Source organism: Polypterus senegalus, chromosome 1, assembly GCF_016835505.1.
Source record: "Polypterus senegalus isolate Bchr_013 chromosome 1, ASM1683550v1, whole genome shotgun sequence".
Taxonomy (NCBI): Eukaryota; Metazoa; Chordata; class Cladistia; order Polypteriformes; family Polypteridae; genus Polypterus; species Polypterus senegalus.
The window spans coordinates 186,343,206-186,355,788 of NC_053154.1; the positions used below are offsets into that span (position 1 = coordinate 186,343,206).

General features: G+C 36.4%; 1 protein-coding gene across 1 annotated transcript; it reads right to left on the reverse strand.

Moving 5' to 3' along the window:
- Nucleotides 1-238: 238 nt before the first annotated feature.
- Nucleotides 239-10,848, reverse strand: LOC120536067 (eotaxin-like). The gene is made up of 4 exons (XM_039764418.1): nt 10,699-10,848; nt 9,071-9,191; nt 587-657; nt 239-486 (listed from the first exon to the last, which is right to left on the reverse strand). The coding sequence occupies exons 1-4, from the start codon at nt 10,772-10,774 to the stop codon at nt 458-460; spliced, it is 297 nt and encodes a 98-aa protein (XP_039620352.1). The 5' UTR covers nt 10,775-10,848; the 3' UTR covers nt 239-457.
- Between the last annotated feature and the right edge of the window lie 1,735 nt (nt 10,849-12,583).

The window sequence follows — 12,583 nt, forward strand, 5'->3', positions numbered from 1 at the left end:
TGGTAAAGTCTAGGTTTCAAGTCCCAAGTGATTTCTGCATGTTCTCCCACAGTGCAAAGACATACATGTTATGTGAATTGGCATTGTATAAATTGCCCCCTGATTTGTACGTGCTTAGCCAGCAATGGGCTGGTACCCTGTCCAGGGACTTGCTTTGATTATGTGAATGAGTGAGTCTGGAAGTTAGATATGTATTGTAGATAATAATATATGATAATAATTAAATACAAAGATGCAATGCATTTAAAACATGTAATACATTATTTTTATTGTGAAATCAGCCTTCTTTTTTAACTTCAAGAAAATATTTTATGAAGTTCATTTTCTGTCAAAGACATTCACTGCTGAGTCAATGGGAAGCTTCAGTTTCAAGTTTCAATGAAGATGATCTGCCAGACATTTTAATGGCTATCAGTTAAGGCAGGCACTGAAACTTAAAAAGTCAAAGTCTCTTCAATCAGACATTGTCATCAGCCTGTGGTAACTCTGCAAATAGAGAAAAATATAAAACATTTCCCACTAATAATAATAATAATAATAATAATAATAATAATAATAATAATAATAAACAAAAATAAACTTTTACCTTTCATTTTCTCTTTTACCCATTTGGCATCGGGATTGGAGCAAACTGCACCAACTTCTTTAGTATAAAATCTTAAAAAATAAAAACATTAAAAATGACTCTGAATACTCATATATAAACAATAATTTCTAAAGCAGTGAGTGAATGTACACATAAAGAAAGAAAATTATTGATTACAATTTGTGAGCCCTCCTGCCACCACTTCACACTTGAAATAATGCCCAAGAAATCCAATTAAGTCAATAACTTTGCATTGATTTAACAAATAAAAACAAGGAAAGAAAATATAAAATACATTCCCCAGCTCTACAGGGGGTTTCCTACAAAACACACATTAAAACAAGTTAAGAAAAGACAAAATACATTTTTCCTGTCCAACTGGGGATTTCTACAAAGGCTTAATCCCTGTTTGTGTGATGTGCTGGCTTTTCCACCAAAGCACTCTTCCTTTTCAACTCTGACTTTAAGCCCCATCTACAGCGTCAAACATGGCCTACGCTGGCCACAGCAATTGTGAGTGACCCTGTTTCCTTCAGCCTTGTCTGCCCATTAAAGAGCAAGAACTGCAAGGTGGTTCCTAGCCTTGTGTTTTGAACTTTTAACACTTCCACCTGTTCTTCCAACTTTTATTTAGTTTTCCATTGTCCCAATTATAAAAATATGCGCTATCCCATATCGTTAATTTAATTAGGATTAATAAGTTTAATGCTACTTCCTTCTGCTACTTATTGACACTCTTTCCTCTTATTGCACCTGACTCAAACTTGATTCACTGGTTTGCGAATATTACAGAAAGTTACATTGCGACCTCTGCAGTGAGAACCCTTCACAAATGTTGCCACCCTGATGTACTGTACAATTCCATAGCCATTTACATTTTCAAATTGGCTCTAGTGTGAATGTTCAACTTCCATGCAAGTGCTGCATATTTACTGTATGTGCAATGCTGTTTTTACTGATCAAAAATTTTTAGTTGCTGATAAGTTTGGTGTTCTGAACCATGTGAGAATGTGAACATTTTACAAAAATAACATTATTGTGTTTCTTGACACTCCTAGCTGCCCAATGCTTAATAAGCACTTTCCATGAAGTGATACATCCAAGTGTAAACCTTGTTCCGATTCACTAGCAATGAATCACATTTATTCCACCTCTGTCCTTTCATGTACAAAAATCAAAATTAGTGATGTATAACTTTAGTTGAAAATCTTTTCAAAAGTAAAGCATTAAAACTAGACAAAGGCTATACATTTTTGTGAAAAAACATTGGCATAATTATCAAGGTGAGTATGTTAACTTTTTTAAACCAGTATGCCAACAGTTTCAGTTTACCAGCTTTTGTATTTTAACATTAGCTCATTTGCTTTAGATAGATGTCAGAATGTTGTAGTATCCAATAAATAAGATACATAAGCTGAAATCTTATACATGTCAACTGTATATGGAATTAAGTACCAAATGTAATCAATGTTGCAGACCATATTTCATTGAAAAGGGGATTTGAGCAGTTTCCTGAACACAAACTCTGAGATGAGTATTTGCCCTTTCCAAAGCTATCCAGATAAAATGCTCAGCACAATAACAATCTTAAAGCATACACTCTATTAATCATCAGATTTACGTGCCAACTACAAGCATACATGCTGCCATGCTGTATAACAAAATTTGGTGCTTCGCCAGTTTTAATGGCTAAATCAATATTCTTTGTTGAGTTTGATCTGTGGCAAAACTGTGGAAACTCAGGGAGTGACTTTTTGTGATTCTGTCATTGCTTTTCACAACTAGAAGAGAGTTTATCCATTGACCATGAATCCTTGAAGAAAACATACGGAAGTGAAAATTTCCTATGTTGCACAGCAACAGACATTGATAGGAGGGGACCATAAGGTAAAAGGAGTAGAAAAAGGCATAGAACCAGGTATATCTATTGTGTACAAGTTTAACTCTATTCTGTTAGCTTGTTATAGTATATTGGTCTACAAAGTACTCTGTGTTGATCCAGTATATCATTTTAAGAACAGGAGTGTGTACCTTTGCAACTTCTTTACTTGTGCAAATTTTTAAGGAGAAAAAGGAAAAATGTAACATCCCAAATGAAAGGGAGGTTGGGAGCATAACGCTGATAGAGAGTTGCCGCACCCACCACACCACAAACCACCTCAATTGGGACCCAAGTGCAATGGGAACTAATTAAATATTTATAGCTTACAAAGTGCACTGTCAAACCTGCGTGTGTTTAGTTTTCTTATGTGTTTTCTCTCAATGAAAACGAAAATAACCTACATTAAAAAAAGAATTTTCTCATGTGATGAAGTGCGTTCTGCATGTTCTTTATGCAATGATGCAGCCCAGGCTTGCTATTGAATGTGACCTCAACTTCTCTATTTTATAATCTGGAAAAGCTGAGTTAAGGAAGCTTTTAGTGTTTGGGGTTTATTTCAGAATTTATTTGGAAAGAAATATTGCAAATTAATTCTGTAGTAATACTATGAAATCTGTTTTCTATCTGATTAATGATTCTCCACTTTAGCCTATTTTTATTATGCCAAAAATACAAGGCAAAAAAATGGGGATTTTTAAACACCTTCTTACACTTGATTTGCACAACTAGAACATAAGCAATGGTAATTTTTATTTTGATTATGGGTTTAATTTCAATGAAAATTACTGCTACACAAAAAAAAAAATCACAGAAAAATCACAGAAATCAGATTCAGTTTGCCAACAGGCTGACATCCTTGAAAAACAACCCTTCATGTCAGTGCCTAGCCAAGTAAACCACAATGAATGACTGTGTTTCTTGATATCAGCCGCATGTGTAAGGTCTGCATTTATTTTATAGTGATCATCTCTGCTTTTATGTGCACTGGAAATGTGTCTTTGTTCTTTCCTCTATACAGCCCTTATGCTCTTACAGTCAGACTGAATAGACTGAAAGCTGGAGTGAGTGTTTGTGGCTTTTCATGCAGCATTAGACTGATCGTACACATCTCAAAGCTTTACATGCTGGGTTTTACTTTATTTAACTTCATTCATTCTGATGAAAACTAGAAAACATTTGAAAGATATCACAGTCACTGTTTTTTCCTATTTATTTAATGATTAAATTTATCAGTATTTTAAATATATTTTTCCAGGAAATGTATGTGAGTCATCCCTCATTCATATAACTGCAACAAAGAGTTAGGTCCTTGTTTATCTTGACTTACTCTTATCTTGCTCATCACTTCCACATTTTAGACAGGATGGTAATCATTTTGATTATTGAAGTCAGTCAAAGCAAAAATAGCAAAAATTTGCACAATCCTTCCCAGTCATTTTTTACAGTATATCTGCTCATGCCTGTCATAAATTGTTTTCAGCATGCAGATGTAACTTCAAAGTTTACCTACATCATTGGATGTACAGAAAAACATTTTACAACATAACATTTTAAAAAATGCCTAATCCAATTTAGTCTCACAGGTGGTCAGAGTATTTCCCAAGAGTAAGAACCAATACCAGGTGCCAATTCATTTCATATCTCACTTATGTTCACAACCATATAGGACGAATCTGGAATCAGAAGTTAATTTATTATATACATATACATTATTTAGAATGTAGAATAAAAACCAGAGGTTCTAGAGGGAAACTCATTAAAACATGAAAAAAAACGTGAAAAAATGCAAGCTTCACACAGACAACAGTTGAGCACAGGATACAAGTCTAGGATTTGTATTTTTGAGACAGCAGTGCTACTAACAAGAACAAAATGTTATTTAAAAAATATCAGAAAATAAACCATAAAGATTTACAATATGTCTGTTTTTCTCTATAAAGAAAAGCTACCATTCTATTGAGCTACATTATTGCCAGTAAACTAAACATGTAAAACAGAATTTTAGAAGAACAATTCACAGTAGGTTAGTTTGTACTAAAGAGAGTTTCCTGGTTGGCCAAGGTGACACCTAGATGGTGTTAGCATTTATCAAGGAATAAAGACTGTAACCATTATGGACACTGGTTCATCTGTGGGGGTATCTTAGAAGAGGATCTTCCAAATGCACCACTATGGGAGAGAGAATGTTTGTAGAACCCCAGGAGGAAGGTTGTAAAACTCCAAAGGAACACTAGAGGACATCCTTGAGGATGATGAGTGGCAGCAAAAATATGTCATCTGAGATCCCTTTTGCACAGTAAAGAGAGTGAACATCCCACTGGCTACTTTGGAGGCCTGCCATTTTTGGGATGAGACAAAGCTCAGTTATGTAAAAGTCTCAGTGCCATGTAGGCCACTCCAGCATTGCTGTTCCAAGATGCATTGTTGTTCCCACTCCGCTGTCTACAGAATTGAAACTTTGAACAAAAAAATCTTTCTACCATTTTTGTGAAATCTGCCCTTAAAATGTTTTCAACCACGTCCTTGTGTTCTTATTGAAGAAACTATACTAATAAAAGGCAACGCCCTGACTGACTGACTCACTCACTCACTGACTGACTCATCACTAATTCTCCAACTTCCCGTGTAGGTGGAAAGCTGAAATTTGGCAGGCTCATTCCTTACAGCTTACTTACAAAAGTTAGGCAGATTTCATTTCGAAATTCTACGGGTAACGGTCATAACTAGAACCTACTTTCATCCATATATACGGCCATAGCCTGCCGCTCGGTCGCCGTGTGAGGCAGAGTTGCGTCTCGCATCATCATGCCCCCACGTAATTGAGTGCCTTTGGGTAAATATTCGCGGGTGAAGGACTGTGCTTAGCATATTCATAAGTGCAGCTACTGTGGAAACCCTCTGTAGCTGAACAAGCCTTTGTACACATATCAATAGGAAAGCAAGGTGTAGGGATGGGTATCGTTTAGGTAGAAGAACGGGTGCTGCTGCCATCATCATCATCAGTTATCATTTCTGCTACACTGGCAGGGCTAGGGGCCGGACTCTCCTCCTCGGGTTCTTGGATGCTCTTTTGCAGTTGACAATGTTGCCTCCTGTACTAAAACCCTTTCTGAAGGTAAAGTAGTGGCAAGGATGCAGAGGTAGTGCTTAGCTAGGAGGCTTAATTTAGAAAATACAGTTGTGTGGATCGTCCACCATTTCTCTGTCCACACAAGGTGCTTGCAGGTAGTTTTCCAGTTCAGCTTCCACAGGTTGTTGGTCTGTGAGTCCAGCTGCTTCAACAGAATGGGGTTTCTTGAAGTAGCTGCCCAGTGTCGTCTTCTGTTTTTTGGTTTGTGCTGTACTGACTGAACTGTGAAGTCCAGTAGCTGAAGTGCTCTGGTTTTCTTGAATTATTGCTGCCATAGCTCTGGCTTTCATGGAATCAACTTTCTCATTTTTTACATAGCATGTTTTACAACGAGTATCAAGGAGGGATGATATGTCCAGAAGGTCATCAATAGCAGTGTCACCATATTTATCATTCAAATAGCTCATGACAGTAGTTTTAATATTCTTTGTGAGTTCTGGGTCCTTACTCTGTGGCTGCTGGAGCCCAGACTTCACATATGATTCACTGAAATATGATCTGCAAAACTAACCAGTGGATTTAGTGCCTTGTGGACAGACACAAGGATGTCGCTGCCATGCCACAAGGGCATGAGATGTGTGGTTTTCTTTTATCAGCAGGGAGTATTTTTGAAATACTCATGCTCTAGCACTATCCATACCATTTTTAACAGGCTCCCCATCTTGTTGGAAATTCTGCAATCAGTTTATGTTTGGGCAGATTAAACTTCTCTTGAGATACTTGCCATGGTCTTTTTCCATCAAAAAGAAAATGTATTGACCACTCTTTTATAAGCACATAAAGCTCTTTCAGCTCTACTATCTCTTTCAGCTTTCTCTATAGTGATGAAAAAAACAATGTATTCATGTAGCCTAGTAGTTGAGGCAACTCAGTTGTAGTATATTTTAATGTTAAATCTAATTAACACAATGCAAAGCATATTCACAATGACAAATTAACTAAGTAATAACTATCCATCCATCCATTATCCAACCCACTATATCCTAACACAGGGTCACAAGGGTCTGCTGGAGCCAATCCCAGCCAAAACAGGGCACCAGCCCACAGGCACATCCACACACCAGGGACAATTTAGGATCACCAATGCACCTAACTTGCATGTCTTTGGACTGTGGGAGGAAACCCATGCAGACACAGGAAGAACATGCAAACTCCACGCAGGGAGGACCTGGGACATGAACCCAGGTCTCCTTACTGTGAGGCAGCAGCGCTACCACTGTGCCACCCATAATAACTAATAATATGTGCACTGAAGGCAAGTCTAATTTTTCAGTGACATAGCCTTGACAATGTTCATGCCTTTGTCCATAGTAATACACACCTGGTGGTCCTCTCTAAGCCCCGAAGATGACAGGGAATCCTCAAGTGCCATTGGGATAATCTCTGTCATGTGAACCACAGTAAAATGTGCAGTTTGAAGACATTTGCTCTTTAAACATCAAAGTAGTGAATAGTAAGACTTATGTAAGGCTCTGATGTCCGACTCGACCATAAGCCTGTCATAGTGGCAACGTATCTCACATCATTTAACACAGCCTCTATCTTCTCCCGACATTCACCATAAAGCTGCAGAAACTGTCTGAGAAAAATATTTTTGGTCAGGGAGTTTAACTCTTGGGTTGATTACTTTCAAAAGTCTTCAGAAGTCTAAAGCCTTCTTTTTCAATAACACCTAATGGCATCATGTCCTTCACCATGAAGTAAGTGACCACTTTTGTGATGTCATGATGCCTTTTGATTTTCTACTATATGGGGTTATAGTGGCAAATGACAACACAGTTGACTGCTGTTTAGGAGCAGCACCACTGCTCGAAGGCTTGCTGGCCACATCACTAAAAGGTTCTTTATGACATTCAGCATATTCGACTGAATGGAATTTTTTAAGGTGGTGGAACAGGTTTGTTGTATTAGTTTTTGTCTGAACCTGTCAGCAGCATATCTTGCATACTGGCTTTATATGTGCTTGGTCTGATTTGAGGTAGCCGAATAACACTTCTAAACTTTTGATGATGTGTGCCCTTTCTTTGGTATTACTGTATCTTTTCCGGAGCAGTTAACAGATTTTAACAGATTTTCCTTCTCAGCTTCACAACAATTGTACCCAACATTGCACAACATTGCACAACATTGTACCCAAACACCGAACACGTTGTTTACAACATACTGTAGCTATGAGTTGAGAATGAGAAATTTTGCAAAGTGCATCGTGATTGGATGTTCTGCTGAAATTTTGCAAAGCCTGCATGATGTGTGACAGGCCACATGCATTGTCTGTCGCAACACATTGTCTTTTAAAACTTAATATAGGGAAAAGCAAGCTTCTAATTCACCTTTATAGTGTACCTTTATCATTGTTATTGTCAAGTTTTTTCCCCTGATCAAAAATCAAAACTGTTTTTATCACCCAGCACCCAGTTTTATAAATTTACTCACTAACATCCTTAAGAAAAAAATGTTATCTGGTCCAGCAGATTTGTTACATTTCAGTCTATTTAATCTAAGCAGCACTCTACCTTCTGCAATTCCCAATTCAATAAATACCTCCTTAGTAGTCACCGTTACTTTGGGAGATTTATGACTTCTTCACACATTTAAACTTTAACAAAATGTAAGTTCAAAGTATTGGCTATCCAACTCTCTATATATTTTAACTCTTAGTGATTTAAATATTTTCATTTTCTTCTTGAACATTCTTTAACCACTAAAATCCATCCATCCATCCATTATCCAACCCGCTATATCCTAACTACAGGGTCACGGGGGTCTGCTAGAGCCAATCTCAGACAACACAGGGCGCAAAGTAGGAAACAAACATCGGGAAGGCTGCCAGCCCACTGAAGGGTGCTCATGCACACACACACACATCAAGCACACACTAGGGACAATTTAGAATCTCCAATGCACCTAACCTGCATGTCTTTGGACTGTGGGAGGAAACCGGAGCACCCGGAGAAAACCCACACAGACACGGGGAGAACATTAACCACTAAAATATTGAAAAAAATCTCTTTAGGTCATCTTTTATCTTTTCTCCAATATTTTTCTGTAAGTCACTTTTAGCATTCCTTATATCCCTTTTAACTTTTGCTCTCATAATCTCATATGTCGTATAGTTAGCTCTATTGGTGCTTCTTACTGCTGATAATTTTCTGATAAAGTTGTACTGTGTTACACATAAACCATTTTTAAACCTGCCCCACATCTATTGTCTCCACATTTATCTATGCTCTTTTAGTAACACATTATTAGTGAAAGATTTATTCTGCTTAACCAGTATCCATGTAGTTTCAAGTAAATCATGTGTTATATTGAATAAGTGAAAAGATTATTCTTTTAAGACCTCGATTCTCCTGCACCAGGCCTCAGACTATGGTGGATAAGATTCATTTAAATTGCCATTCTTCTGAAGATACAGGCACCTCACATTCTACTGTAAAATTTGTTGCCCATTTACTCATTTAATGACACTTACATTACAGCTTTTACACAAGGTGTCAGAGCATTTTGTACTTTATAGCTAATGATGTTGTATGGGATCCTGCTTCTAGAGACAGCCTTGCAGCAGCTGGTGATCACTTTGGAGGGGCGACGATCTGAAAGAAAAAGTAATTAATTCAATGCTTAATTAAACATTATGAAAATCACCAAAAACTCACACATTTGCAAGCAGCTCCACACAGCAGGACAACCTCAATCACATTTTATTCACAGTAACATTTTTTAAGCCATTGATGAATCTCTTTTCTCTAATATTTTTTAAAGACATTAATGAATACTTATTTTTTCTCTAAGAAATAATAAGTCACATCCATTTGCCCAGAATAATATATCTTTTCAATAAACATGTGCCTTTCTTGTCTCAGCTTGCATGGGTATATTGATCCACCGTCTTGATTTGATCATCCATATTTCAAAAATAAGCATATACTGTAAGGCTGTCCTGAGAGAAATGCAAGTTATGTACAAACTGTCATATTCCTATCGAGAAATTACAGAATGAAATAGATAGCACAGTGATTCTACGTCCTGGAGTTTATTTCTATTTTAGTCAACATCTTTGCAGAGTTTACCTGTTCTGCCTGTGCCCACAAGGGCTTTTTCCCAGTAATGTTATTTTCTTTCCAATTCCAAAGGGATACAACAGGTGTTAATTGGTGTCTCTAACCTGGTCTGTTGTGATTGAATTGGGTACACAATGTGCACTATGACAAACTAGTACCCTGTTGAAGACTGATATTTTTTATTGCAGTTTGGGGCCCTGTCATGCAAAACCAAGATTCATAATACTGATTTATGGAAAATATATGCTATATATCCAGCTGTAGGCTGGCGTTCTACTGAGGCTTGGTCTTTGCCTTGCTGCTGGGATAGGCCTTAGCATTCCACATGTTTTTAACAGAGAAAGAAATGGTCAAAATAGATGGTGGAATGGTTATCATCTCTAGTGATTTTTATATACTCGGAGATTCCTTTGTGTTTGATTATTAAACGTATTTTATTAGACAACTCCAAATACCTGTCTCTAGGTCAACTCCAAAATGGACAGAGTAAATCAACAATAAAAAGCAAATTGGAACCCATCAAGTCAAATATCTCCTCATTAAAATTATGCTTTTTGAATAAGTCAGTTTTGATTTAACATTACTATAGGAAAATATATTGTGAAGCTAAAATCTGAGGATAAAAAGCACACTATGCTAAAATATGCAAAACACAATTAAGTGAAAATTAAGAATTTGATGGAAAATAAGACAGTTTGTTAAATTGTAAGGCAGAAAAATGTACAAACAAGAATGGAAAGCCACTATCACCTTTTCTGAATTCAGGCAAGAGCTAGACAAGATATGTGGTTGTTATGCGTATAGTTTACCGTATATACACAGCCAATCTGAACAGGCTTAACTTAAAAAAGAAATAGCCCAATACATGTGGATAGTTTTAACAAATCTCATTTGAAGTTATTAGCTATCACTTTTAAATATAAAAGAGGTATTCAGCAATTTTCAGCAAAAACTAGCAGAAAACATTAATTAAAATCCTATACTAGAATTACATTGATCTGTAAGGAATTTGTTAAAAATCTTATCAATTTGTACTCACAAACATCAGCTGAAATTCCCGAAACCAGCAAAGCCATAATAATTAATAGTGTGCTACAACAGATAAAAGATCTCATGGTGTGATCATTCAAAATAGGTATACAGTCATATGAAAGTAACCAGAGAAACTCGGTCTAATCAACAGACTGTCTGAAAGCTTGAAGAATGAAAAAAAGATATGCAGAGCTATATATGCCGAGTGTGAAGGTAAACAGCATAGGTGTGAAAAATGTGTCATGATGAGTGATGGACAGAGAACTATGAAAAGAAAAAAGTGAATTCAATACATTTATGAACTTGAGTGATTTTTATCTTGTTTCAGTGCTTCTTTCCAAGCACATAATCGGTGTGTACAATAACTTTTTCATGTTGATCTTTGCTTTTAATTTGATATGTGTACTTGTACATAATCAGTAACTGTTTGTAAGGTTTGTAAATTATGAGATCGCTGATAAGAATTATATGTGCAATGAGACAATACAAGTAATCCTGCAATAAAACAGAAAAACAAAGATAGCCACTAACATTTATAATCGGCTTGGAGGTATAGAGGTGTGTTGGCAAAGCTACCTCATACAGTAATGAGTCCAGGCACTGCTTGTCTGGATTTTTCACATTCTCCCTGTGTGAGTGATTTTTTGTCCTCTGGTTCCCCTGCTGCTGTGGCCAATACCCAAAACTTGCATGTGAGATCAGTTGGCAACTCTACATTTGCCAGCTGGTGGTGTGTAATGGGCTTTCACTTCACCCATGTTCTGATTTTCTGGTGTAAACTCAACAATTTTGGATTAGTACCTCATAAAATACAACAGAACATTCACTACTACATCATAGGACTGCATTTAGTTATTCTACTTTTCAAAAAATATTTGTATCATTGTCTGTGCTTACGTACGGGTTACATTTTGGCACTTGGGACATAAGTCAATATGGATATATCTCAATAATTATAGGTGAGAGGATACACTGTATACAGTAAATGCAACATAATATATAACAAATATACTGTAATATAATAAATACACTGTGCAGCATAACACACATTGTGTATTATATTGTGTTATGCGGAGGTAAATACTGTATTTATAGCTTTTACAGAAGGAGAAAAAAGTTCACCATTAGCGCATACTGTTCTTTGTTTTGTATGTTTAAGCAAATATGTATTGTTTTTTGTGTTAATAGTGTGGATGACATAAAATACACGTTTTGGTTCATTTAGACTGCACTTACCATCAGTGTTTTGGGATAGGCCAGTGTGGGGAAAGGGGTCAAGGAAAGATATATTCTGATGCTGGTGAATATTTCTGAACATCATCCATCTTGTTAATGGGCTATGAAGTGTGACCAGTGAATTGTTAAAGCTTGCTTGTATTTCATGCTGCTGAAATAGACACTGGCCCTGCAAAATCTTGAATTGGATTAAAATTTCTGAAAAATCAGTTTACTGAATTGAGGTTGAGGAAATAAGGGACACCAATCAATAAATATTTTAGAAAAGTGACTTTATATTTTGGGAGCTTTCTTTGTATGTGATCAAATGTTGAAACTTTCCATCACCTGACAAGGTCAGTTGATAATACTTTAGTACTTGTCAGTATAATAGTAGATGCAAGATGAGAATTAGAGAACATAGTTGTTAAAAAATAAAATATATAGCTAAATAAAGTACATGAGAAAAAATGAAAGAGAGAACTTCATGGACAGGCTTGTGGAAAGATATTCCATGGTGAAGCATTAATAAAACTGAATAAAATTGCATGTTGAATCTTTAAAATAATGAGAAGACAGGCAGCAGATGCTTTCAGCTACTTAACAGGTTGGTAGGGTGACATGTAGGTGAAGGAGGCACTCGATTAAAAGAGCAAATGAAACAATTTATTTCTGCA

What these genes read in the sequence shown, in the direction of transcription:
- LOC120536067 (XM_039764418.1), bottom strand. Translation starts at nt 10,774, where the DNA reads ATGAGATCTTTTATCTGTTGTAGCACACTATTAATTATTATGGCTTTG. An exon ending in CCTTGTGTAAAAGCTGTAAT is followed by an intron (nt 658 to 9,070) that starts GTAAGTGTCATT and finishes TTATTTTTTAAG; the next exon opens with ATTTTATACTAAAGAAGTTG. An exon ending in GGTAAAAGAGAAAATGAAAG is followed by an intron (nt 487 to 586) that starts GTAAAAGTTTAT and finishes CTCTATTTGCAG; the next exon opens with AGTTACCACAGGCTGATGAC.